Source organism: Sorex araneus, chromosome 2, assembly GCF_027595985.1.
Source record: "Sorex araneus isolate mSorAra2 chromosome 2, mSorAra2.pri, whole genome shotgun sequence".
Taxonomy (NCBI): Eukaryota; Metazoa; Chordata; class Mammalia; order Eulipotyphla; family Soricidae; genus Sorex; species Sorex araneus.
In genome coordinates, this window is record NC_073303.1 from 22,626,193 (window position 1) to 22,651,953 (window position 25,761).

Consider the following 25,761-nt stretch of genomic DNA (forward strand, 5'->3'; position numbering starts at 1 on the left):
AGACACTCGGTGACTCATTCGTCTGCTGACGTTAGCTGGAGGGCCACGAGACTGGACCCCTTCTCTACCTTGGACACTCCTGCCTGCCCCCAGGAGATGTGGCTGAATGGTGTTATCTCAAAGTTCTCTAAGGCTCATGATTTGTCAAATTCATTCATCCTGTTGGACAGCCATGAAAGTAAGTCCCTTCTCTTCCACTGGCCCACCACTCTTCTCTACTTTAACTTCCGTTCCCAACCAGTCACAGTCCAAAAACTAACTGTTTAGGGTTTTTTTTTCGCTTTTTTTTTTGGGGGGGGGTTACACCTGGCTTTTCACTCAGGAATCACTCCTGGTGGTGCTCAGGGGACCATGTGGGATGCTGGGATTCAAACCCGGGTCGGCCGCGTGCAAGGCAAACACCCTATCTGCTGTGCTATTGCTCCAGCCCCAAACTGTTTAGATTTTGAACAAGACTCTCATCTCAGGTTGCCAGAACCTAAAACACAACAAAACAACAAGACCAACAACAAAACAGTTGTTCTCACACACCAACTCTTGCTTCCCAGGGATTTGCTTTTGAGTAGCAAACAATCAGACCACGAATTCAGTTAACATGGCTGCTGCGATCTCAGGATTAACGTTAAGAAAAAGGAGGTGGTAAACTTTAGAGGTTGGTTCAGCACAAAGGTGAAATAAATGGAATTCTTGGACCCAGTAACCCTGCTTACCAACAGGAGACATACGGCCCACACAAGGCACCCCGACTCTGAAAAAGGGAAGAGGGTGATGGTGGGAAGACTGGGGACCCATGTAGGTTTCTGATCAGCCCCAGGAGGGCTGGGGGAGCTCCTGTCCGTTCTCCTGCAGGCCATGACATCACGTGCTTACTGACGTCACGAACCATCCTTATCTATAGCAATAAGCTTAGAATCCCAGCTTGCTCCGTCGGACCAGTGGGAAGCCACCAAGACAGTCACCACTGGCTGCGCATGGCCAGGACATAACGACTGACTCACCGGGGCTCTTTTGTGCAAACTCCCATCCCCCACCCCGTCCCAACCATAAAGAGACAAACTGACGCCCGACTGTGGGCCCGTGGGTGGCGCACATGAAGTGGGGAGGAGAAAGAAGGTGACTTTCTCCCCATCCGCCTCTGCCACCCGGGACCCAGGGTTACTGGGTTCTTGCCTCGCCTCACAGAAAGGAATTTCAGGAGGAGAGAAGTGAAATTAGTTTTTATTTGGGGTCTTTGGAGGAAAGGAGGAAGAGAAAGTAAGAAAGCGGAGAGTAACGAGCTCGAGAGAGAACCCAGGCTTCCCCAAGGGCAGAGAGAACCCTACACACACGCCAGCATTAGACACAAAAGCATGAAAGTACACATGAGGGGAGATGCGGGTAACACATGTGCTCTGGGATCACATGTGCTCGGCTATGGCAGCATATGTGGGCGCCCTTCCTTTGTTCAAGATGGCCTTTATAGGGTTTCTCCAACGTACCCCCAAGGAGGGGCTTCTACCTAGGTCAAAGTTCGTTGCTAAGGCGGTTCCCTAGGAGGGGTTGGGAGTAGTGATGGTCCTTCCCTGGCTTTTTGTTTCTGCAGGAGCTTCTCTGGGTCAGTTGCTGGTGCCAGGTGAGGTTCTTACCAGGCTATAATTCCTGTTTTCTGCAAGGTCGGCCTTTGCAACTTCAGAGCTATTTCTTCCCAAGAAATTTACTGCCATCCCCTGGGGAGGGGGCCTGCCCTGTTTGCCTGTCTGCCTACATCAAAATCAGACCCTGGATCGCTGATGAGGACGATGGGGCCGCACTTTGGGGGGCAGGGGGAGGAGAGGGAGCGCGCCCATGTTTCCCCCACTCCCCCAAGTCACCCCCTTCCTGCTGGACCTCTTCCACTTCTGCTCGCTCCCTGACCAGTGCTGGGAAAACCTTTGCTCTCCTCCCTCGCTTTCCACTGCTTTGCACATTACGGGTTAGAAAGAGAAGGCCCCGAATCCAAGTCAGGGGCTCGGACAAACACTGGACGGGGGAGGAGCCCTGCCTTGGGTGGAAGCCCCCTAAAAACTTCCAAAGGCGGAGGACCCGTCCCCCCTCGGCGCGCACGCGCGCTGCGCACGCGCGCTGCCGGCACCGCCCCGCGACCTGCCGTGACGTCACGCGGCGCCGGCGGGGTCGCGTCTTCCCGGCCGGGCCCTCGGAGCCCGCGGCGCCCCCCGCCGCTTCGGCGCTACCCGGGGGCGCTGCCCGCCTGCTGGAGGTGAAGCCCGCTCGGGAGCGGAGCCCCCCTGGGGTGGGGCGGGGGGGGGCGTGCGGAGCCGGAGCACGGACTCGGAAGACGCGTTTGCCGGGGCTCCTGCAGGGCCCCTTGTCGCCCTGCAGCTGGGGGGGCGGGGGGCGGGGGGAAGGTCTTGCTTTTTCTGCAAGGAAGACCTCAGCCTTCTGCAAACTCAGCCTGGCATTGCACTTCTCCGAGCAGGGGGAGTCCGGCGGGGCAGCCGTCTTTTGGAACACGCGCCGCACCCACCCGTTCTTAGCACCGAGGCGGGCAGTCTCAGGTCCCTGGCGGGGACCCCCTAGACCACCCACCACCCAATGTTCCAATGTTCGATTTCTGAAAGCAGATGCATGAGAAATCGTTTTTTTTTTCTTTCTCTTCCTCTGGGGGTGGGGCAATAATCCCTTGCCAGTCCTGCCCCGTCTCTGATGTCCATCCTGATGTCCACTGACTGCTCCTCCCCTGCTTGGGAGGGTTTGGAAGATTGATAATGACATTTGGTAGGGTTGTGTGGAAAGTGGAAGAAATCTAAGGAACGTGTGGCTCTGTTAAAACAACTGGAAAAAAAAAAAGCAATTCCTGCTAATAGGCCCGTTTTATAAAACAGTTGAGCAAAGAAATGAAAATTGAAATCTGGAACCAGCGACCCAAGGAAACCATTGACATTTCAGATTATAGTCCTAGTATTGTCAAGGAGGCATACTGTTTGTGAAAACAGGATTATAGCTCATCCCGTGTGGCAGCCGAGTTTGCTTGAGGACTGATTCTCATTCATTCATTTTTCTATTTGTGTATTTCATGACTACTCTCATAACGCGGGATTCCCAGTGTAGGAACCCTGTACTATATTTGACTTAACTTAGAGCATATTTGCTTTGTGTCTTAGTTTTTGGCTAAGGTGCCTAAGTGAAGCAGTGTAGAGGTGTGTAAAAGGAATGATTTAACATTGAGTCTGACGTGAAGGCAGTTTATATGAGGATTCATAGTATTCAGAGGTTTGTTTATCATAGGATTCACGAGACAAAGTTGGAGGAAGACTTTTTCTTTTTTTTAAAGTTCAGTCTTTTGTTCCTAAGCTCACTGTCCCCTTTCTCCTGCTCTTCTTTTGCTCCAAGGATGAAACATGACTGAGGACTCTCAGAGAAACTTTCGCTCAGTGTATTATGAGAAAGTGGGATTTCGTGGAGTGGAAGAAAAGAAATCATTAGAAATTCTCCTCAAAGATGACCGTCTGGGTGAGTTAAAAGTAATTGGTTCTTAGTCATCCCAGGTGTTAGGAAATAAAGCTTATCTTTAAAAAGTCGAAGGGTTTTGTTACCTACTGTAATTTTTAGTGAAAGGATAATAGAATGGTATTTGGGAGAAGTTATATATATATGTCATATATATATATAACAAATCCCTTTGACTTTATATATAGGCAGTTATATATATAAATATATATCACTGTCACTGTCATCCCGTTGCTCATCGATTTGCTGGAGTGGGCACCAGTAACGTCTCTCATTGTGAGACTTATTGTTACTGTTTTTGGCATATCGGATACGCCTCGGGTAGCTTGCCAGGCTCTGCTGTGCGGGCGCGATACTCTCGGTAGCTTGCCGGGATCTCCGAGAGGGGCGGAGGATTCGAACACGGGTCGACCGCATGAAAGGTGAATGCCCTACCGCTGTGCACATACACACACACACACACACACACACATACACACACACACACACACACACACACATATATATATATTACTGTATAAAATTGTTTCACTGAAATCGCCAGACATTTTAGAAAGACTCCTTAAGAATTCAGTAATATATTTTCTCTTATTAGCCCCCCTTCCCATATCTGTATTTTTTTTCTTAAGTTTTAGAGGTCTCATCATAAGCTTCTAAGTAAATTTGTGACAGTTCTGACCATAATTTTTTTCTTATTGTGTTACGTACAGACATTTTAGTTTCTTCTAAGGCCAGTAATCACAAAGTCTGTTGTGTGTTCGGTGAAAGTAAAATAAACTGAACCATTGTTTAAAATAGCACTTGTGGGCATGAGATTTTGGCTTTATGGTTGGTCTCAAAAACAATTCCCATTGGATCTTTGATCTTCACCAGCCAGTCTGTGCTTTTAGTATGTCTGGCTTTACCATTCTCACTTGACAAGAAGCGATTGAGATCCAGAGCAGCTGGGGTTGGCGTACTGGAAATGTGAGTATTAGCGGGTGAGGACACTGTGTTATCCCAGTGAAGGCGCTTAACTGCCGTGAGCTGTAGTTTCTGTCCAACAAGCTCTCAGTGGGGTTATTGAATGAGAGAAATTCCATGACTAGTAAGGACCTCTAACATTACAGGGAATGTAACAACATAGGCGGAATGCATCTCCTGTCATGTAAAAACTGTTTTTAAATAGATGATTGGTGGTCATGTGGTGGACCCGTGTTGCATTCTCTTGATTAGTTCACTGGGTCATAAACTTCATTTGAAGAAATGAATTCCTCTGCTTTCTTTGTACAAATAAAAAAACCCAGGGCGGTTTTATGTCTGGCGTCGGCAAGTCAAGTTTCTCTCTTTTCTTCCTCTAGATATTGAGAAGCTCTGCACGTTTAGTCAGAGATTCCCTCTCCCGTCCATGTACCGTGCCTTGGTATGGAAGGTGCTTCTAGGTATGACACCAGGGCTGGGAGACTGAGCTCTAAAAGTATTGAATGGTGATGCTCTTTGTCATTTTATCAGTCAGGAAAAGAAGTGCAGGTTCTGTATTGAATATTGGTTCTCGCACCTGGAGACTGAATTCTTTCTTGTATGAATACCTTTCAGAAAGTGATTTTTTTCGGTACCAAATGGTGCCGTAGGGGAGATAATTCAGTCCAAAGCAGGGACCAACTGCAAAAGCTGGTGATAGGACTAGAGAGATAGTACTAGATAGTACTAGAGAGATAGTACTTTTAAGTTGGGTGCTTGCTTTGCGTATGACTGACCCAAGTTTTATCCTGGCATCACATGTGGCTCCCTGAGCATTGCCAGGGCTCCCTCCTGGGCACAGAATCAATGATAGGCCCTGAGCACCACTAGGTATGGCCCCTCCCCCCACAACAGAATTTTAAAAACCCTGGTGATAAGCCTTCGGAGCACAGGGTGACTTTAGGCGGACAACCTCTAATGAATTAAATCATTAATTATGATTATTGCAAAAATCATGATTGCAATCATTCTCTAATTGTTAGATATTTTTGAAATTTATGGAGCACTTACTTATCCGAGGACTTCCAGGGTACTTTTGTAATGTCAGTGATGCCGTCGCCTTCCAATATCCGGGGCGTTTACATTTAGGATGGTTTCACAGTGAGGAGTTCTAAGAGGCTTCGGTCATTAAATGTTGCTGTGAGTTCTAGGCAGAGCTGTGGGCCACTTCAGTTCTCTGGGAGAGGGGTGACTGGTGCTGACGTCTTAGTCTCATGCTCTCTGACCCTCACCCGCTGTCTCTGTGCAGGGATCCTCCCTCCCCACCACGAGTCCCATGCCCAGGTGATGCTGTATCGCAAGGACCAGTACTCGGATGTCCTTCACGCCCTCAGAGTGATCCGCTTTGTCAGCGATGCCACGCCTCAGGTGGAAGTCTTCCTCCGCATGTATCAGCTGGAGTTGGGGAAGTTGCCTCGAAGTCCTTCTTACCCACTGGTCAGTAGTACTTCTGTTGGATACTCTGCTCTCCTCTGCACTGGCCACTCTTCCCTCTGGTTGTATCATGTCTTGCCTGCTATTGAATAAGTGGACATTCTGACCCAGTCTTCCTGTTTTTCAAAATTTATTTTGAAGTAATTTCAAACGCTTAGAAAACTTGAAAGAGTAGCACATTAATTCTCATATGCCCTTAACCCACTTTTGCAGTTATTAACATGTTACCTTACTTGCTTTGCTATTTTCTTATGTATGTTTACTTTTTTTTTTCACTGAACTTTTGAGGGTAAAATGCAGATAATATATCTTATTATTGCAGCATCCTTTGGTGTGTACTTCCAAAAGACAGGGACACACCTGTACATAAATCCTTTATAGTCACGGAAAACTACAAGTTGACCCTGATCTGATAGTAGCAGCTAATCTACACATTCCATTCATGGTTGACCAGTTGTCCCAGTTATGCACTCAGTGACAAATAGGTTTTGCTTCAGGCCTTAGCACTGCAAAGGTATTGCTGACTGATGCAGGGACCCTCTTTGGTTTGCTTCTTGCCCCACACCTGTCCTTTTCTGGTCCAGGATCCAGGATCAGACATTGCCTTTATTGCTAGATCTTTTGAGTTGCTTTTAATGTGGTTCAGTTCCTATTTTTTCATGACCTTGACTTGTACCCTCTAGTATAGAAGAATATTAGAGAGTAGAATGTTTCTTGTCTTGGTTTTGTCTAGAAGGTCCTCAGGATTAAAATCTGCTCATGACATTATTGGCAGGATTGCCGTAGTGTGTGTTGTTGACGACTATTACTGTTCGTTTTGTGCTTGGCTTAAGGTGATCTGTGCCAGGTTTCCCCAATGAAAGGTTACTGTTTTTCCTTTTGTAATTAATAAGTAACTGTGGGAAGGTGCTCTTGAGACTGGAAATATTCATCTTCTAATCATTCCAGCCCGGAGCAGATTTAACTGGGCTGGTTGCCAAACAGTGATTTTCTAATTCCTTATGCAGTCTGCATTAGTTATTAGTTGATCTTTTTTTTTCCCCCTATAAGGAAGTTTTTCTTTCTTCCTCATTTATTTATGTGAGTGTAGGGTACAAGTTTTCTTTTATTCAGTGATCTCTACACCTGTTGTTTATTTTGGTGTTTATATTGTCCTGGATTTGAGTTGTGGCGCGCCTTCAAATCTCTCCTGTGTGTCATTTTGACAAGTTGCATCATTTTGAGCATTTCTTTACTTCCCGGCACAACAAAGGTTTTTCAGGCTCATCATCCATTTTCCCTACCCAAGGAACCAGCCGTTTCTTCTCTGAATGGAGCAGGGTACTAGCCACCAAGAGCAGGGCACGAGGTAGTTCATTGTTCCTGGTGTATCTTTGCTTTTCTTTGTCCCCGGCAAACTGGTTCTTACATGCTTATATACTTTTACATATTTATCTTTGTGTTAGAAACCTCAGGTTCATACAACTACCTCCAGTTTCCTGGTAATTTTTTTGTTCTGTTTTTGGGAGGGGGACACACACAGAGCGGTGCTCAGGGATCACTCCTGGCAGGGCTCTGGGACTGTGCCATGGGTCGTCTGGTCAGTCGTGTCCTTGCAGGGTCTCCCTGGCCTCTGCAGTTCTAAATCAGTGTCTTGAGTTATTTCTAGCCCCCCCTCCCCAACTTTCATAGCTGCAACTTCCTTTTCCTGATAGTCACACATATAAAAAGGCCCCCATTAGCCTTTAGTATATTTTACTTTGCTCGTTTTCCGGTATGTCATTGGCACCGCTGGATGTAGGATAACAATTGGTTTGTCCTTTCCGCCTTGCCACAGGGAGCTTAGGTTTATTGGGTTACTCCCACCACAGTGCCCCCATTCCTCTGTGTTTACTTGTAACCTCTTTCTTTGTGCTCTGTTAACTTGTAAATATTGCTTTTCTCTTCTCCTTAAGTCCTTTGCATAGTTAACTCAGAGCAATGTCCTTTTTGTACGGACCCAGGAAGAGATACATTGAGCGTGTAGGGTGGCTCTCCTGGGGACATCTCGCTATAGATCTCAGACTATAGTGCTCAGGCCCGATTAATCTTTCCCAACCCCAGCAGGGTCCTAATTCAGTTGTTACTTTTTGGATCATGACAGAATTAGTCGATGACCATGCTCTTAACCTATAGTTAAGTATTATGGCACTTTGGTGAGGCCATTTCAGTGCCAGGGTAGCTCACTGCTTGCTCTGGGTCCATCCAGTCCCTCATTGGGACCCTGCGTTTGGGGTACTAGGAAGTAAGGGCAGCTGAAGCTTAAATCCAGAAAGCAGATGCCCTGGTGAATATAATTCAGTTAACTCCCAAGTTACAGAAGCATAGATTAACTGTCTTCTTGTCTATACAAAAAGGACATTGCTCTGAATTAACTATGCAAAGGACTTAAGGAGAAGAGAAAAGCAATATTTACAAGTTAATAGAGTCTGAGTAGGAGACAAAGGTGATTCACTGGTTGGGGAAGCAGAGTACAAAGAAAGAAGTTACAAGTAAACACAGAGGAATGGGAGCACTGTGATGGGAGTAACCCAGTAAACCTAAGCTCCCTCTGGAAGGGCAGAAAGGACAAACCAATGTTATTCTACAGCCAGCCTCCTCTCTGGCTGGCTCTATCTGCAGACCCCGCGATCCTGTGGTCCCGACCTCTCCCTGGCCTGAGTTTCCCTAGGCCCCAACCTGCCTTAAACTCTGTCTTGGACGAATTCCTTACTCTTCCTTACTCAGCTGTCCTTACAGGGAAGACACAGGGTTGAGGAAGAAGGAGGGGAAAGAATGAGTGTAGCTCCTGGGCTTTGGCTGCATTTATGCAATTCACAGTTCGAGCTGGCATCTTAACAACCGGAGGGGCCTCACACAGGAAATTGTTCAAAATTGGATTTGCCTGCAAGCTGTACTATTCTACAAAAGTTGTTCTATTCCTTTTTTGAAATACAACTGTTCTGGTTTGAGAAATAGATGTTTGAGAAATGCCATTCTTCTGATTTCTAAAATTCTAATTCTCGGGGTGTTCTAAACTCTTCAGGTGTTGGAAGAGAGAGTGGAATCAGAAAGCTGTTTGTGGATGCCTTGCAGAAAGGATGCTTTATCCTATTGTAGTTCTCTGAGTTTTGCACAGTACTGAACTGGCATGTGTCCACCAGTTATTATTTTACAGTTTATCGCATCCCTTTGAAAGAAGTTTTCCTCTTGCCCGGAGAATATTTTGGGGTGGAGAGACCCAGCACCTTGCTTATGATTTATTTCTGCTCTCTCTGATGGCCTCGGTGTTAGAGACAGAACATTCCCGAGTGCGGGCCTGAAGCCCGGGCATTCGTGAGCAACGCCCACTCCAGTCCGCCTCTCTGGCTCCTCATCCCCGTCTCACTCAAAGTTTCCCTTCGGTAGTGAATGGTGTGCTTTGTTTTTTTTTTGTTTGTTTGTTTGTTTGTTTGCTTTTTGGGTCACGCCTGGCGATGCACAGGGTTACTCCTGGCTCTGCACTCAGGAATTACCCCTGGCGGTGCTCAGGGGACCATATGGGATGCTGGGAATCGAACCGAGGTCGGCCTCGTGCAAGGCAAACGCCCTACCCGCTGTGCTATCACTCCAGCCCGTGTGCTTTAACTTACTAACGCGGCCTCCTAAAAATGCAGGGTTCAGGATTCCCCCTTTATTAAAAAAAATTTGTATTCCTCTGCTTTGCTTTCCTGTTGAGATGTATTGCTCATCTTTCAGGAGTTGGAAGATGAAGTATTTCTTGCCATTGCCAGAGCCATGGAAGAGATGATAGAGGACAGCGTGGACTGCTACTGGATCACCCGATGCTTTGTGAACCAGTTAAATAACAAGTTCCGGGAGGCTTTACCCCAGCTGGTAAGGGACACGAGTTTGGGCCTGGGCCTTAGTGAGGTGGGAGTGACAAGTTCTTTGTTTTCGGAAGCTGTTTTTATTATGGCCCTTTGTAATTCGTCTGGGGGAGTGCGCACAGCATACAGGGGACTGAGGGCAAAATGCTCTCTTGGATATTTGGTGTGAGTGCAGCTGGTAAGAGGCAGGCTTGTGTGTGAGATATGCAGCAAAGCAGATGGGTGGGAAATTATTAATGATGATAATCATCATTAATTACCTTTGGGTAGACGTGATCTTTATATTCTTTCTGTATTTTTAAGATTTCTTACAATATTATATATATTGGGGAAGATCGTTAGAAAAAAGTTAGACTGGCAGTAGAGATGTACATTAGATGGTCATCAAGATGTTGATTAATGTATTATTTTATTTAATTTACACTATGCATTCACTCAAAAATTATACATTGAAAGCTTACCAGGCCAAATAATTCAAGGTACTGGAAGGCTAGAAGTGACCAAAACTGATAAGATTACTACTTAGTTACAGTCATAGCTTAGAGCCTGATAAAGACAAATACAGTTTCAACTTGTCATGTATCTGTATCTGCGGGTGACTTTTGGCTGCAGTTTTCTTAGCTCAGAACATCATGCATAGGTGTCTCTGTGTGTATTCCAGCTGTCCCACTTTAGTCTACTGGCAGAATCGGCCATAAGTCTGGCCGGGAAAGGCGCCTGGTAAACTAGTACTTGGAAGCACAGCTCCTGATGTAGGGACTGGTTTAGAAGGAATTCTTTTTTCTTTTTTCTTTTTTTTTCTTTTTGGGTCACACCTGGCAATGCTCAGGGGTTACACCTGGCTCTGCACTCAGAAATTACCCCTGGCAGTGCTCAGGGGACTATAAGGAATGTTGGGGATTGAACCCAGGTCGGTCACATGCTGCATGGAAGGCAAAAACCTTACCTGCTATAATATTGCTCTGGCCTGCTTTAGGTATTCTTAAAGGGTAGCAGAGTTGGACAGAAGGAAGGAGCCCTTGAGTGGAAGGGGGAAAGCAAGACCATGTATTTAGCTGTGGGCCCATCTTTGCATGAGTACACCATGGTGTACTCCTGTCTATTCTTTTTGTGCCCCTCCTGGGAGATTGGTTCTGGTTTCGGAAGCCTGGGTGAGGAGTCCCTGGGTGGTCCCGGCATCCCAGTACTGTCCACTGGACCTGGGAGCTGTTAGAGTACGTTGTGCCCCCCTGTCTCCTGCTCTCTCTCACCTGGCCTGTGAGCGCGTTCCTGCAAGGAGCAGTGTCTGCCAGCTGGCCCCAGGCGTCTACGTGGGCCAGCCGATGTATTGTGGCTGGCGGAGGGGCCCTGTCTAGTGCCTCTCTCTCTCTCTTTCTCTCTCTCTCTCTCTCTCTCTCTCTCTCGCTCTCTCTCTCTCTCGCTCTCTCTTGCTCGCTCTCTCTCTTGCTCTTGCTCTTTCTCTCACTCTCTCTCTCTCTCTTGCTCTCTCTCGCTCTCTCTCTCGCTCTCGATCTCTCTTGCTCGCTCTCTGTCTCTCTCTCTCGCTCTTGCTTTTTTCTCTCACTCGCTCGCTCTCTCTGACCGAGAGACCTCCAGGAGCTCTATCCTGCCAGGAGCCCCGACAGGCAGATACTTGGTCAAGTCGACATTGGCATTTGCAGATGGAGGTGATCTGGGGTCCGGGCGCTCCGGATAGGGAGGCTTTAGGGCTTGACCTGCAGGCCCATCCTTTGCCAGTGCACCCTCAGGCCAGGCGCTTTGCTTTTTCATTCTTTTTTGTAAAAAATTATTTATATATTTATTTTAAATTTTTTTTATTTTTACAAAGCTGTTCATGATTGGATTTCCATCATACAGTGTTCCAACCCCCATCCCTCCACCAGTGGGCATTTCCCAGCACCAGTGTCCCCAGGTTCCCTCCCATCACCCCCCAACCCCCACCCACTGCCTGCCTATATGGCAGGTGCTTTTCTTCTCTCCTCTCTGTTTCTCTCTCTCTCTCTGTCTCTCTCTCTCTCTCTCTTCCCCCCCTCCCTCTCTCATCTCTCCCTCTCTCCCTCTCCCTTGCCCCTTTTGGGCACTGTGGTTTGCAATGTTGATACTGAAAGGTTATCCAGAATGTCCCTTACCTACTTTTAGCCGTCAGCTCTTGTTCAGCGTGGTCCTTGCCCGCCCTTGTGGACTGTGAGGTCCTGTTGCTCACGGGATCTCTCTTCGTGTTTAATCGCTAGCCAAAGGCGTTTGAACAATACTTGAATCTGGAAGATAGCCGGCTGCTGAGTCACCTGAAGACGTGTTCCGCCGTGTCCAGGCTTCCCTACGATCTCTGGTTCAAGAGGTGCTTCGCTGGGTGCTTACCTGACTCCAGTTTACAGAGGCAAGTATTTGCTGATGGTTTGAGTCTGAAGAATCCTGGATTTTTGCACGCTCATGCCTCAGAATAGAAATCTGCTTTAGAAGAGCACAGTAGCTTGAAGTGGTCTTTCCCAACAGCCAACAAGATGCACAGTCCTGCTTGTTATACCGAGACATGGGACGTTGACATTAATCTAAATGTAATAATACTGTCAGGAAACAGGATATGCTAAAGTTGAGTCTCTCAGCATGTTAGAAACTGCACAATACTCAGATCTGAACCGGAGCTTTAGCTAGGCACGGATTTTTGTTTATCAGAACAAGAGTGCAGCCTAATCGAGAGAAAATCTTGGTAGTTCCTAGTTCCATCATGGCATCTTTATAAAGTAACTGAAGGCAAAGAGTTGATGTTCAGACTTAGCTTTGTCATTGGTTTCAGACATGCGTGATTGGTACCTTGGAGTCCTGGCTCTTCCTGCCAAGGCTTCCTGATGTAGTTGAGGAAAGGTGTCCGCAGGGAGCCAGGCAGGGCAGTCTGTGTGCTGTGTCGAGCGTAACAGCAACTCTAAAGAGTTACAGGAATGAACAGAATAATTACTGTATGGTGCTTGCAAATTGTTCCTTAAGTCCTCGGATAAGTTGAACTATTGGGGAATGAAAATTGAATTGACTGACATGTTTTATTGGTGGAGACTGTTTCATCATAGTTCTTGGCCGAAGTTTACACTGACACTAAACATCACTTGATTTAATTTTATAATTTGAGGTGTCTAGGCAAAAAATTTCAAATCCATGTCATTTGATTGTCTTTTTTTTTTTTTTTGGTAGGGTTTGGGATAAAGTCGTGAGCGGATCCTGCAAGATCCTAGTTTTTGTAGCTGTGGAAATTTTATTAACCTTTAAAATAAAAGTGATGGCACTGAACAATGCAGAGAAGATAAAAAGGTTCCTGGAGAATGTAAGTTCATTTTATTTTCACTCTAGAGAGGGAGTGAGTTCAGCGAGCCGGGTTTTCCTGTTGCAGTCCTGCTATTTCAGAGAAGCAGCGTGGCATGCTTTGATAAGAGACAGATTTTCCCTTGAACAAAGGTCAGCTCATGGGCCCAGAGAGATGATAGTGCGGTGGGAAGGTGCTTGCCTTGCCTGTGGCCTGCCTGCATTTGGTCCGAACCCACATAGGGTCCTCAGAGCCTTGCCAGGACTGAGCACAGAGCCCAGAGCCAGGAGAAAGCCCCAGATGACCCCGAGTTGCTATGGGGTAGTTTGTGTCTTCTCTGTGGATGAAGCAGCGAGACAGTTGGTCTGAGACCAAATTCCGTCCCGGGGGACCTGCCCAGAACAGGGAGGGCCGAGGCCGGTCACTCCGTGGTGAACAGTCTTCGTCATGGCCAGGACGTGCTGTGGGGGCTGTGTTTGTCAGCCCGTCCGTTTCTTCTATCTCTGGCGAAATCCCCGTGGAGTTTGTTCAGGCGCGTGCGTGTAGCCTCGGTGCGTGTTGGAAGGTCCGAGTGAGCGGCTCTCCCTCTCTGTTCTTGGGATGTCCTGAACCCGGCAAGAGGTAGAAGTCAGAGACTGAATAAACTCCGAGGCACCCCCGAAATCTGTTCTCGTTTTAAAGATGAGCGCTTCCATTGGAATGGGGACTGGTGGGAAAATAAGGGCTCCGTGAGTGTGTGTGTGGGTAAACGAATCATCCTGTACTAATTAATGGCTCACGTTAATAATTAATGGCTGGCGGTGCTGAGTATCAGCCCGGGGTTACCGCGTGTCACCCTGGGAGCAGCCCCGGGAAACAAGACGGGCATTCGGTGTAAAAATGGACTCTGGCCCAGGGTTCTGTGGGGGCCCTGCCCCGGGGAAGACAGTGGGTGGGCAGTGCCGGAAATGACCCAGGCTGCCTGACCTTCAGCTCTCGGTAAGTGACCCAGTGACCCGTGACAAAGATGAGAGCATTTTCTTTTTTCTTTTTTCTTTCTTTCTTTTTTTTTTTTTCTTTTTGGTCACTCCCCGCTCTGCACTCAGGAATTACTCCTGGCAGTGCTCAGTGGCCACTTGTGACCCTGTGCTCATATTGTTCCTACTGGTCGGGGGACCATGCAGGGCTGGGACTGAACGGGGGCCAGCTGCATGCCAGGCAAGTGACCTCACCCCTATGCCATCTCTCTGGTTCCTAGACTAGTGGTTTTTTTTTTTTCTTTTTGGGTCACACCCGGCAAGGCACAGGGGTTACTCCTGGCTCATGCACTCAGGAATACTCCTGACGGTGCTCCAGGGACCATATGGGATTCTGGGAATCGAACCTGGGTTGGCTGCGTGTAAGACAAACGCCCTCCCTGCTGTGCTATCGCTCCAGCCCCAGCGAGAGCATTTTCTGAAAGCCCCTGAAGCCTTTGCAGGACCCAAGTCCTGGGTCAGAGTGAGCGAGCGAGTGAGCTGGGAAGGGAGTATCTCACATTTCTCTCCGGGTCTCTCGTTCTCAGATTCCCCAGGACAGCTCGGATGCCATCGTGAGCAAGGCCATCGACCTGTGGCACAAGCACTGTGGGACCCCGGTCCATTCCGCCTGAAGCCCCCCGCCGGCCAGGGTGGTCCGCCACGCCCGCCCTGACTTCGGGACACGACATGCTCACCTGACCCAAAGGAGGGGATTTTGCTTTGGTGCTGAAAGTGTTCTTTTTTTTTTTTCCCCTCCCCTTTTTATTCCTTCTCCAGTAAAATTATTTAATTCAGATTCCTGATGTGACCGTGTGTGGAGCACCGTCTCTCGCGGACGCCCTGAGTTCAGCTCCAAAGGGCAGCTCTCCTAAAGGGGAGTTGGGAAGTAGCTCCCGGGGGGTGGGGGGTGCTCTGGTCCCCACGCAGCCGCCCGCTCGCTCCCTCGTTCAGTGCTCCTGACACTCTCCAGCCGATTCCTGGAGGAAAGGAGAGAAGAGCTGCCTTTCACTGACAGCCCGGCTCCAGCTGTCCCTGGGGCCAGCGCGCGTCCCCTCTGAAGGTGGCCGCCTTCCAGCAGCCGTCTCATCTCGCCCCATAGGTGTGATTCCAGGCCTTGAGTTTGGATTCCCCTCGGCTGGAATGGCATGGCGGTGGGGCTGAGTAGCGGGGCTGTGCCGGGAACGGGGTGGGGGGCAGGGAGCAAGGCTGGGGTGTTTGTCCCGACACCAGTTTTCCTGGGTGGCTGAGTGGCCTGGTTTAGGCGAGGAGGAGGAGGAGGAGGAGGAGGAGGAGGAGGAGGAGTGGGGGAGGGGAGGAGGAGGAGGAGGAGGGGTCGGGAAGAAGAGGAAGAGGAGGGGTGAGGGGTGGGGGAGGAGGAAGGGGTGTTGAGGGTTAGGAAGAGGAGGGGGGTCAGAGGGCAGGAGGAAGAGTAGCGGGGTGGGGGGAGGAGGAAGGGGGGATGGGGAAGAGGAGGGGGGGAGGAGGAGGAGGAGGCAGCAGGTGAAGTGGGTGAGCCCAGGACCACAGGCCAGTCCGGAGCTGGGGTGGGGAGTCTGTGACGCCCCCACCCACCCCCAGCAAACCTGCCGCCTCGAATACCTGCCGAGAAAGAGTCTGGACTAAACCAGACGTCAAAGCCAGGTGGTCTTGGCTCGGCACCAAGAGGGCTTCACCAGCGAACAGAAGAGCCGTTCCGAAGCAGAGGCCGCCGCGCCCGTGTTCGCTGTGTCTTCCCCTCAGTTGGGACCCCGGGGCTTGCGCTGGCTCCGGGGATTTGAACTCTTGCCCTCATGCATGCGGGTTGCGTCCTCGAGGCTGGGTGCCAGGAAGGCTTTCGTAAGTGGCACTCGGGGCTTTCTCCAGCCACCCTCGGCGCCCGAGGAGTTCCCTGTGCTGCTGGGAAAATGAGAAGCGATTCTGGCTGCAGTTCTGGGGAACTGTCTGAGTCCACAGACAAGTCACGGAACTAAGGGTTCTACTTCTGTTTCATTCACGAGCCACGTACCGTGGGTGCCACTTGTCAGGCCAACGGAGGCTGTGAAGTTCAGTGGTACGCGTGAGCCCCCATTCCAGAGGAAGAAGGAAGCAGGAACGGTCTCCGAAGGAGGGGCGAGTCACGATCCGTGTTCCCGATCACCCCCCAATCCTGAGGGAAGATGCAGAGACAGAGCAGGCAGGGAGGCCGGGGTAGGGAGCAGGCAGAGCAGGGGTGGGGTGGGGGGAGGGCAGGGGCTCCTGGGGAGGAGGATTGCTGAAGGCACCGTGTTTCCTCCCAGGCTGGGTGACACTGGCAAGCTGGAAGCGTTCTACAGGATCCAGGATCTTCTGTCCAACATAGCTTGATTCTTTTTGCAGTGTGTGTGTGGGGGGGGCGCAGGGGGAAGGGTTTTTTTTTTTTTTTTTTTAATGAACCAATCTTAAAACCATCAAGAGTTTTCCTTGCTGAGAACTAAAGGTCCCGTCTCAGCAGAAGGATTATCTCCGTAAGCCCCCGGGGAGGTGAGGGTCCAACTTCACACGTGTACGGCAGCTGCGTCTGGCAGAGTGCTAAGTCTTTGCTGTACGTTTCTGCCCACTGTCAAGTGCTCAGGAATAATCCCCGTCCTTTCGCACTCAGGACAGTGTGCGGTCACTACAGAATGTGTCCTTCACGGTCGGTGCCCAGAGCTGCCGGCGTGGCCGCGTCTGCTGAGGCTTCTAGGCGGGGTCCTCCTGTCCCCGGAGCCCGGGATCTAGCACCACTGAGTTGGGGTTTGCAGCCGTCACCGCTGTAGCCTTTGAACACGCCGATCACCGCGTCTGTGTGTTGACGTTCTCTGTGGCTCCAGACGTGACTCGCCCCCTACCACCCTGGCGTGCTCTGCACCCCTCACTCTGCCTCTGCCTTTAGTTCCCCCCCCCCCACCCCTGTCCCAAATGAAGCACCTGAAGGAAGGAAGTTGGGCTGAGGGGTCCAGGGCGATGTTCTGCAAGGCTGGTGGGCAGAGAAGGGGTGTGTGGATCTTGCGGCTCCCACGGGGTCCGGAGCAATGAGCAGTGACTCCTGTAGACGGGAGGAACTGCTTGTGGCCACACAGAGCGGCGTTGGAGGCCAGCTGCTGCCAGCCCAGCGTCCGCACCCAGTGAGAGGGGGTGGGGAGGGCCAAGATCGGCCAGTGAGAACAGAATTTTTTCCCCTGTGGGGGATCCTGCGTGGGGTGTCCTCCTTTGGGGTTCTGCCCTGCCCCATGTAGGCTGGACAGGAGGTGGACGGTGGGTTGGTGGGTGAGGGGCACCGTTGCTGCCCATCCTAGGGCTGGTTTGTTGGTGGGCAGGGTGGGCGGGGGGAGTTGGAAGGAAGAGAGTGACCAGGGAGGGACGTGGGTAGAATCCTCCAAGGGGACATCCCGCACCAGGACCCTGTGCCCGCTTCATGGCCCAGCTTCCGTCCGCGCGCACAGCCTTGGCCTGGCTGCTGCTGGTGCCTCCATCGAGCCCACCAAACACCGCACCCCCGCCGGCTGACACGGCCGCCCACCTAGCCTGCACCGCGTCTGCTCAGGTCTCTCTCCCCCTGTTCCTTTCCCAGAGTGTCGGTGAGTCACCGCTTGGCATTGGGTGGCACCTCTTTGCCCCTTTCTGCCTGCCCGCTGGGGCGACTGTTGGATGGTTTTGCAAGAGAGGTAGCCTGGAGTCGCCTTTTAACATCCAGTGTGCCACCTGCCGCACCCAGCCAGCCTGCAGCCCCTCCTGCTACCCACAGCCCACCCCCCACCCCCCACCCCAGCTTTTGGCTTCTTGGGCCTTTCTTAACTCCTGCTCGCTCACAGAGTAGTAAGAACGCAGGCCTGGGGCGGGGGGGTGGGGGGGAGAGCACCAGGCACCGAGCCTCACTGCAGAGTCAGTCTGAGGGCATCTGCCCCATCGCTACATGTAGTGGGCAGGGGAGACGAGGCGGAAGGAGCCCTGCGCTCTCCTCTGGCCCCTCCCTCCACCAGTGCCCACCCCCGATGTCCCCAGTGTCCCTCCCGCCGCCTCCACCCAGCCCCAACCCCTGGCTCTATGGCAGACGCTTTCCTTCTGACCCTCTCTCTACTCCGGGGCATCGTGGTTTGCAGTACAGATACCGAGAGGCCGTCATGTTTGGTCCTTTATCAAGGATGACGGGGTGCCGGGAATCGCACCCAGGTTGGCCACGACGAGCAAGACAGACAGACGCCCTGCCCGCTGCGCTATGGCTCCAGCCTGGGCCTGAATTCTTCCTTTGACAAAAAGGTCATCATCACTCCGTGGTTTTTTTTTTTTTTGATGGAGAGGAGCGTGCACCTGGGGGCCCAGGAACCAGGGCAGGAAGCTGCCCGGCCACGGGGTTCACGCCCCACCTGAGTGCCCTTCTGGAAGCTGCTTCCTTAGCTTAAGAGGGGGAGAGGATCGCGGCCCCTGTAAGAAGGGGCCAGCACGGGGCGGCCCTGTCCGGTGAGCGAGCGGACAGCGGGGAAGCCCGGCCCGTGGAGGTGCTACAGGGGCTGGCCTCGCCTGGGTCCGGGTTGTGGGGTGAGGCTGGGAGGGGGTTGGGACGCTTCCCCCGCCTCTGTGGCCAGCCAGTGCTGGATCTGCACAGCTGCCCTCTGCCAGGGGGGCAGTTTGCTCTCCCCCCAGCGCTGGTTGCCCAGGGCTCCCAGCAGGCTGCCCAGACACAAAGGACCCCACACAGCAGCTGCCCGGAGCAGTGGTGGGACAACGAGGACGAGGTCTGTGCCCTGATTCACGCTCAGAGGCTGAGCATCCCGGAAGGAGCAGTGATGCGTCCGGAGAGCCCTGCTCTGCTCTCAGCGGGGGGTCGCCCGCATTCTCTGGTGCAGTGACCCAGTGGCGCCCTCATGATCCTCTCACCCACCCCCTCCAGAGGTTCTCTCTGAACAGACCCCCTCCTGGGCCCCCATCAGCCCCGCACCCATCCCAACCAACCCCCATCACGCTGCTGATGGGGACCCTGTGCTGTGTGGGTCCCTGGGCCCTGCAGGGGGCGTCCGTGTGCTGTGATCACAGCCAGACCTGAAGTGGGGCGGCAGAGCTGAGCACCCCAGTCTCTCCGAACAGAGCCCAGGATTTTCCTGGGGGAGACCCCGGAAGTGGCTGTGTGTGTGTGTGTGTGTGTGTGTATGTGTGTGTGTGTGTGTGTGTGTGTGTGTGTGTGAACACGGCTGTCTCTGAATTTGGAACTGCAGCCTCTGGTTTCCATACCATCTCACCGCTGCCGAGACTGGAGCGATAGCACAGTGGGGAGGGCGTTGTTTGCCTTGCACGCAGCCGACCTGAGTTCGAATCCTCCGTCCCTCTCGGAGAGCCCGGCAAGCTACCGAGAGTATCCCACCTGCACAGCAGAGCCTGGCAAGCTACCTGTGACATATCCAATATGCCAGAAACAGTAACAAGAAGTCTCACAATGGAAACGTTACTGGTGCCCGCTTGAGCAAATCCATGAACAATGGGATGAGACGACAGTGCTCCAGTGCTCACTGCTGCCCTCCTGGCTCCCCATGTTAAACCCGTGTGCCTGCATCTTTGGGGCAGCCTTTCTCCGAGGGGTCCAGGTGTGGTCAGAGGCACCTGGCCGAGCTGGGGATCAGACTCGGGGCATGGCACACACACGCTAGGCAAGGGCTCCACCCACCCCTTAGGCTCCCTCTGGGCGCCCCCGCTGCCATTTCCCCCTTGACTCCTCAGGACATAGGGGGCTTTCCGGGCTGAGCCTGGGTGGGCCTGGACTCTCGGCCTTTCACGTCCCTCAGCGTCCTGCTAGCTGTGCAGGCGATGCAGGCGTGGCCGACCCCGGCGTCCCCAAGGCTGCCCAGCCCCTTCCTGGTGACTCCCAGCTGCCTGTGTGGGCCAGTGATCTGGACAACCACAGATGGGAAGGAACCAGCTCTCCTCACCTCTCCTCACCCCCCAAACGGAGCCTCACGCCCTGGGGGACCTGCCCGCGCCGTGGGACCCTGGCTCAGCCCCGGGGCCTCAGCCGCACTCCTGGCTTCCTGCCAGGAACGATGTGTGACCAACGATGAGTGAGGGGCTTTCCAGGCCGCAGACGCTGAGGGCTATGACAAAGGCGGGCCAAGGGCATTTGCTAGGGCCCGGAGGACCACCTTCCCTCCCTCCCTCCCTCCCTCCCTCCCTCCCTCCCTCCCTCCCTCCCTCCCTCCCTCCCTCCCTCCCTCCCCGCCTCCTTCCCTCCCTTGCTCCCTCCCTCCCCGCCTCCCTCTGGGGCACACAGCCCCCTCCCGACTCTGCGCTCTGTCACTTCATGCTGCAGCCTTGCGTGTCCCGTGTTCCCACGGGTGGCCTCCAGATGAGGGTGTGGGTGAATGTTGCCCCCCCCCCACTCCAGAGTGGCACTCAGGCCCCTCCCCTCCATGCTGCTGGAGACAAGCCAGCCCAGAGCTGCACAGTGCTTGTGAGCCCAGCAGGGGCCCTGTTCACAGTGTGGCCCTTGACTCTACCCAGCAGGGGGGCGACATTTGTCTCTGTGACCACTCGGTCAGGAGTCAGCGCGTCAGCCGGAAGCCAGGGGCACCAGGAAGCATTTCCCAGGACAAGAAGCACTTCCTGGATCAAACCTGGGGGCGTTAGGGGACAACAGGCCGGGTCTTCCCATCGCTGTTCAGGGCCCAGGGTCCCACCTGTGGCTTTGTCCGGGGGTGCCCAGGTGGGAGAGGGTCAGCGCGTGGGTTGGCAGCAGCCCCAGCCCCCAGGCAGGCTGTGGGTGGAGGGTCCGGGCCTGCCCAGGCCACCCTGGGGAGGGGACGTGGCTCGTGGGAGACCCGCGGGCCTGGGAGGGGCGAGTGACACTGCAGACACCGCCTGTGCCCGCTCTCGCCCGGCCACCTCGGCCAGCATCACAGGTGGACGCTGTCATGCGGCTGGAAGGCAGGGCCCTGCTTCCCAGGGAACATCTCGGGGACCAAACCTCATTAGAGCTGCCACAGTCCCGGGCCCGAGGAGGGACTCTGAGGTCACTTCTGTCTTGGGTCTGAGGATGGACACTGTGGTCACCTCTCTCCCATCCCTGAGGGACACTATGGTCACCTCTGTCCCATCCCCGTCACTGCGGCCACCTCTGTTCCAGCCCTGAGGAGGGACACTGTGGTCACCTGTGTCTCGGGCCTGATGAGGGACACTGCGGTCACTTCTGTTCCACCTGTGAGGAGAGACACTATGGTCACCTCTGACCTATCCCTGAAGAGGGACACTACGACCACCTCTCTCTTGGGCCTGGGGACATTGCGGTCACCTCTGTCCCATATATGAAGGGACACTGCAGTTACTTCTGTTCCATGCCCAAGGAGGGACACTGTGGTCACCTCCAGACCCTAGGAGGGACCCTGCGGTCACCCCGTCCTGGCCCGAGGGGGGACGCAGCGTGCTGCTGCCATGGAGATTCTGTCTCAGGTGCGGGCGATAGCCCCCAGCTAGGGCTTCTCTCTCCAGCGCCTCTACTGCCCCGAACTTCTGCCGGTCACTCACGGCGGTCAGCAGGCTCTGGAGGGGCGGGCAGGGCGGGGCAGAGAGACCTTTCTAGAACCACTACTGTCGTCTTTCCAGCCCTGCCTCTTTGTCCCGAATCACTCTCAGGCCACTGCCATGGGCTGTGTGGCACCTGCAGGCTGGACGGGGCCTGGGTTGCCCGTGGTGGCTCCTGGGAAGGATGAACACAGGGTCCAGGCTGTCGGCCCCTCCCCCCAGAGCCACAGGGCCGGACCCAGCTAAGCCACCCGCACGCAGGACAGCTTCTCTAGCTTCCTCAGGCACCCCCCCATACCCTCGTCCCCAAAGTCAAGTCAGAAGCCAAAAATTGAGCTGCATAAACCAGCTCATTCAGATCCAGTCTCCTCGAGCGCTTGGCAGTACGTGCCCAACGTCCTGTTCCAAACAGGGCCAATGACGAGCCTCCGAGAAAGTGAGTTATGCACAATTTTCTTCAGTGGTTTCTTGTGTCCCTTGTCCTCTTGACATTTTTTTTTCCTTTTGGGTGACACCTGGCGATGCATAGGAGTTACTTCTGGCTCTGCACTCAGGAATTATTACTCCTGGGTGCTCAGGGGACTAATGGGATGCTGGGAATCGAACCCGGGTATGCTGTGTGCAAGGCAAACACCCTCCCCGCTGTGCTAGCATCACTCCAGCCCCTTGACTCTCTGTTTTGCTGGCAAGTTGAACTGACCCTCCTCCTCCTCCCCCTCCAAATAATTCTCCCCCCACCTCCACCCCCAGCTAAACTATTTTCAGTGGTTCCTTCTGGAGATGGACAGAACACACAGGAGTCGAGGAAATGATTTTTTTTTGACTTTTTTTTTTTGGTTTGTTTTTAAAGAAACTGCATACATCATCAAAGACAAACAATAATTTAAATACCATGCAGTTTCTGTATGTACAAAAAAAAAAAAAAAACAACCTAGGCCATAGAGTTCCAGTTTGATTTGTGGTCTATGTACATCGTGTTCCTCACACAGCTGTCATCTGTTAAGCTGGACACGGGAAAGCGCTCCTATACAAAGACACACTATGTACAGATGCCCAGGAAGCAACTGGGGAAAAAAAAAAAAAGCAACCGGTGTGGGGATGGATGGGCAAAAAAAGTCTCCTCAGAGAGCCCCCTTCCCCTCCTCAGCCCCCCGGCCACCAGCTGCGCAGGGAGGAGCCGGGACGGCCATTCACGGAAGCACGCACACGTCACGATGTTCATTCGGCAAATAGAAATACACGTTCGTTAGCTGGAGAAAAATAAACTCAGGTTTTCATCACATCTACCATCACGTCGTTTGGTTTCTCTACTCTGACATAAAGGCTAAAGTTGTAAAAAAAGTTTTACAAGGCTGGGAGGGCCTTGGGGCGAGGGACGGAGCAATTTTGAGAGAGAGAGAGAGAGTGAGGGAGCGAGAGGGCAGAAAAGCTGATGGCTGTTTGCCCACCAGAGTGGGAGCGGCGGCGAGTAAGCCGGCTCCCTCCGAGGGAACCGGGTCTCACGCCTTCCCTCTCCCGCTAACCCTGATGACAAAAGGCTCCAATGGGGAGTTTATACCCACCAATAAACTTGACTCCAAACCAGTTTCTTTTTTTTCTTTTTTTTTCCCCCACGACAAGAACACACTGGAACCCGCCTGGCCCTCCCCTGCTACGTTCCCCTCGTGAATGCCACAGGGGTCATCTTGCGAGATAACACTTTGACTTTCCGCTTGTCAGAACAGAGGCGGCAGGAAAAGGAGATTGGGATCGATTTCTAGGAGCACCCCCGTAGTTCCAGATGGGAAGACAGCACGGAGGCCTGTCAGTGGTTCCCGGGTGCCGAGCCCGGAGGCTGTCAGCACTGGGGGGGGGGGGCGGTGTGTGGGCTGCAGCGTCTGGGCCGCGTCCCTACTCCTGGCACAGGGCTTGCTGGGGTTGGGGTGCCCTGTTGGGAGAGAGTTGGGGCCGTGTTCCAGTCTTTCCATGCTTCCAGGGCACTGGGGCCGGGGGCGCGGGAGGGAGTGTTCAGAGATCCAGGCTACTGGGGGAGGGGGCGTGGGAAGGTGCTTGGGCGCCATCTCCCCAGAAACTGAAGGGCCCAGCACCCCTGCAGCTCAGGGACCCCCGGATGATTCCCCCAGAACATTCCCTTAAGGGTATGACCTGGAGCCGGGGAGCTGCGAGTCAGCTGGACCTCGGACCTCAGGCCTGCCCCACGTCGGCGCCCTGCCGCTTGCCATTTGCACATTCAGTCGTCAGTAAGCCTCTTAGGAGCTTTGGCATTTGCGCCCGCACCCAATCCCCACCCCACTCTCCTCCCTGCAGGCGCCTCCTCTGCTCAAGGCAGTCACTCTGCCGTGGTCAGGAAAACAAAAACGGAACCAAGAACAGAATTGAGGGAAGGGGCTGGCTCGGGGCAGGCTCCAGGGAAGCCCCCCCCCAAGGTGTGGGGGGTGGGGGAGGGGCGGCGGGCATGGCTGGAACCAGTGGCCACAGCGCGCACCCCCTCTCCCTAGGACCCACGACTTCTGGAGTCAAGTGGCCCTGGGAGGCGTTGATGCCTACGGGAAATAAGAGCCAATAGTCCCGTGCTCCCCACGTGACTCGGGGGGAGGACCAGGGAACTCTCCCCTGCGGAGGCCCAGCTGCGTGGCTAAATCCTGCCCATGGGTGGTGGGAGCGAGCCCGGCCCGAGGAAGAAGGTGGTAAACTCAGGGCCGCCATGGGGGGGCTCCACAAAGGCCTGAGGGCTCTGTCAGAGGCAGCGGCTGCTCTCCGGGGGGCCCTGAGATGGGGGGACACTCCCTTTCACGGTGGGGAGGTCCAGTGCGGGCAGGGGGAGTTGAGTCCCGCACACATCACCGCCCGGGGCCTCTGCGGCACAAGGAGAGGAGGCCCTAGGAGGCCTCGGGGTGGAGGAGGCAGAGCCCGGCCCGGGGGACCGGACGGCCAGCCCGATACGCATGGTTTTTGGCCTGCATGCATCGGTCCGGCCTGGTGCCGCCTGTGAACTTCTAAGCCGGGTGGCCTCATGCCGTGTGGCAGGGCCCGAGAGACTGAGCCAGGGCCAGGCAGTGCCTCTCAGCCCGGCCTGTGCCGGCCGCAGGTGTTGGCCGTCAGGGAGCCTCTGGCCACGGGTGTCGATCGGCATGGAGGGGGTGGGTCACCTCCACCCAGCAGCTGGTGGCTTTCACCTCCTGGCCCAGAGATGCTCAGCCCGGGGGCGAGGGGGACGGACGGGTGTCCAGGGCCAGCCGGCCACACAGCCAGGATACACAGGACCAGCCACCCAGCGAGGGCCTCGCGTGGAGCAGGGCTGGAGGGAGAGGGAAGGCCCCGGGCACATCTGCTTCCTCCGCAGGGGGCTGCAGTGCCGAGGCTGCCCCAGGCCCGCGTGTTGTTGGCACCATCCAGATGGTCAGCCGCATCCTTCGCTTTGCCTGGTCATCCCCAGGCCAAAGCCGCCGCCTCAGCTTCCTCTGGACTCAGGTGACCGACGCTGGCAAGGATGAGGGTCCCTGGAGTCCAAGAGCAAGGCGGCACCCGCAGGCTGGGTGCCCAGAAGTGAGTGGACGCTCGGGCGCCGGACCGTCTTCCAGAGCCGGGCGATGCCCTCAGCCCCACCAGCCGCTGGCGGGTTCGGCCTCTCGGACCCAGAGCCGTGACCACCGACCGTGCTTGCACAAAAAGAATCCTGTTTGTGTTTCCTTTTTATTTTTCTTCTTCTTTTTTCTTCTTTAAAAAAAAAAAGGCAGTTCGGAAGATTTACATCATAATGGGGGGAGGGAGTGAATAAATACCAGCACTTATGGTTCTTATAAATTTATGTTTTGAAGACAACATAGCACTCAAGAGGAATTCAACTCTTAAGGTCGGTGAAACCTGAGAAAACAAATCGGGAAGGTAAGAGCCCGGTGTCCCAAGCCCAGTGTCACCCCCCCCTCAGCCAAATGCCTCATAGAACTGAGCCCATACCCCACCCCCTGCTTCCTCCCCCCTTCCCCCCTGCTGTCAAATCCCAATTCTCCTTTGCTTTGGGAACATCAGAATCTGGAACTTCATAGACCAAAGGGGACATGATGGCTGGGTGCCCCCATGCTAGACAAGGCGGCAGGCTGGATTGCTCTGGGGGTCCTTCCCTGACAGACGCCCCCCCACCCCTCTGCCCCTGGACATCCCCTGAGGAGCTTCGGGGAGAAAACCA

The 25,761-nt window shown here is 53.5% G+C and overlaps 2 protein-coding genes across 10 annotated transcripts in view; one reads left to right on the forward strand and one right to left on the reverse strand.

Moving 5' to 3' along the window:
• Positions 1–2,114: 2,114 nt before the first annotated feature.
• TBC1D7 (TBC1 domain family member 7) lies at positions 2,115–14,871 on the forward strand. Its single transcript, XM_055127475.1, has 8 exons — positions 2,115–2,236; positions 3,370–3,489; positions 4,827–4,907; positions 5,735–5,922; positions 9,655–9,792; positions 12,017–12,162; positions 12,969–13,098; positions 14,621–14,871. The coding sequence occupies exons 2-8, from the start codon at positions 3,378–3,380 to the stop codon at positions 14,705–14,707; spliced, it is 882 nt and encodes a 293-aa protein (XP_054983450.1). The 5' UTR covers positions 2,115–2,236; positions 3,370–3,377; the 3' UTR covers positions 14,708–14,871.
• A 7,513-nt stretch (positions 14,872–22,384) lies between these two features.
• The window catches only part of PHACTR1 (phosphatase and actin regulator 1), a 558,044-nt gene continuing 554,667 nt past the window's right edge, over positions 22,385–25,761 (reverse strand). For all 9 annotated transcript variants that reach the window (XM_055125116.1, XM_055125112.1, XM_004619967.2 and 6 more), the window contains one exon: positions 22,385–25,439. In XM_055125116.1, coding sequence (XP_054981091.1) covers positions 25,424–25,439 — 16 coding nt within the window. In that variant the 3' untranslated portion in view covers positions 22,385–25,423. The remainder of the gene's footprint in view (positions 25,440–25,761) is intronic.

Excerpts from the sequence above, each read along its gene's own strand:
- TBC1D7 (XM_055127475.1), top strand. The coding sequence starts at position 3,378 with ATGACTGAGGACTCTCAGAGAAACTTTCGCTCAGTGTATTATGAGAAA. Across the intron at positions 5,923-9,654 it reads GAAGTCCTTCTTACCCACTG|GAGTTGGAAGATGAAGTATT; the intron begins GTCAGTAGTACT and ends CTCATCTTTCAG. Across the intron at positions 9,793-12,016 it reads GGGAGGCTTTACCCCAGCTG|CCAAAGGCGTTTGAACAATA; the intron begins GTAAGGGACACG and ends TTTAATCGCTAG.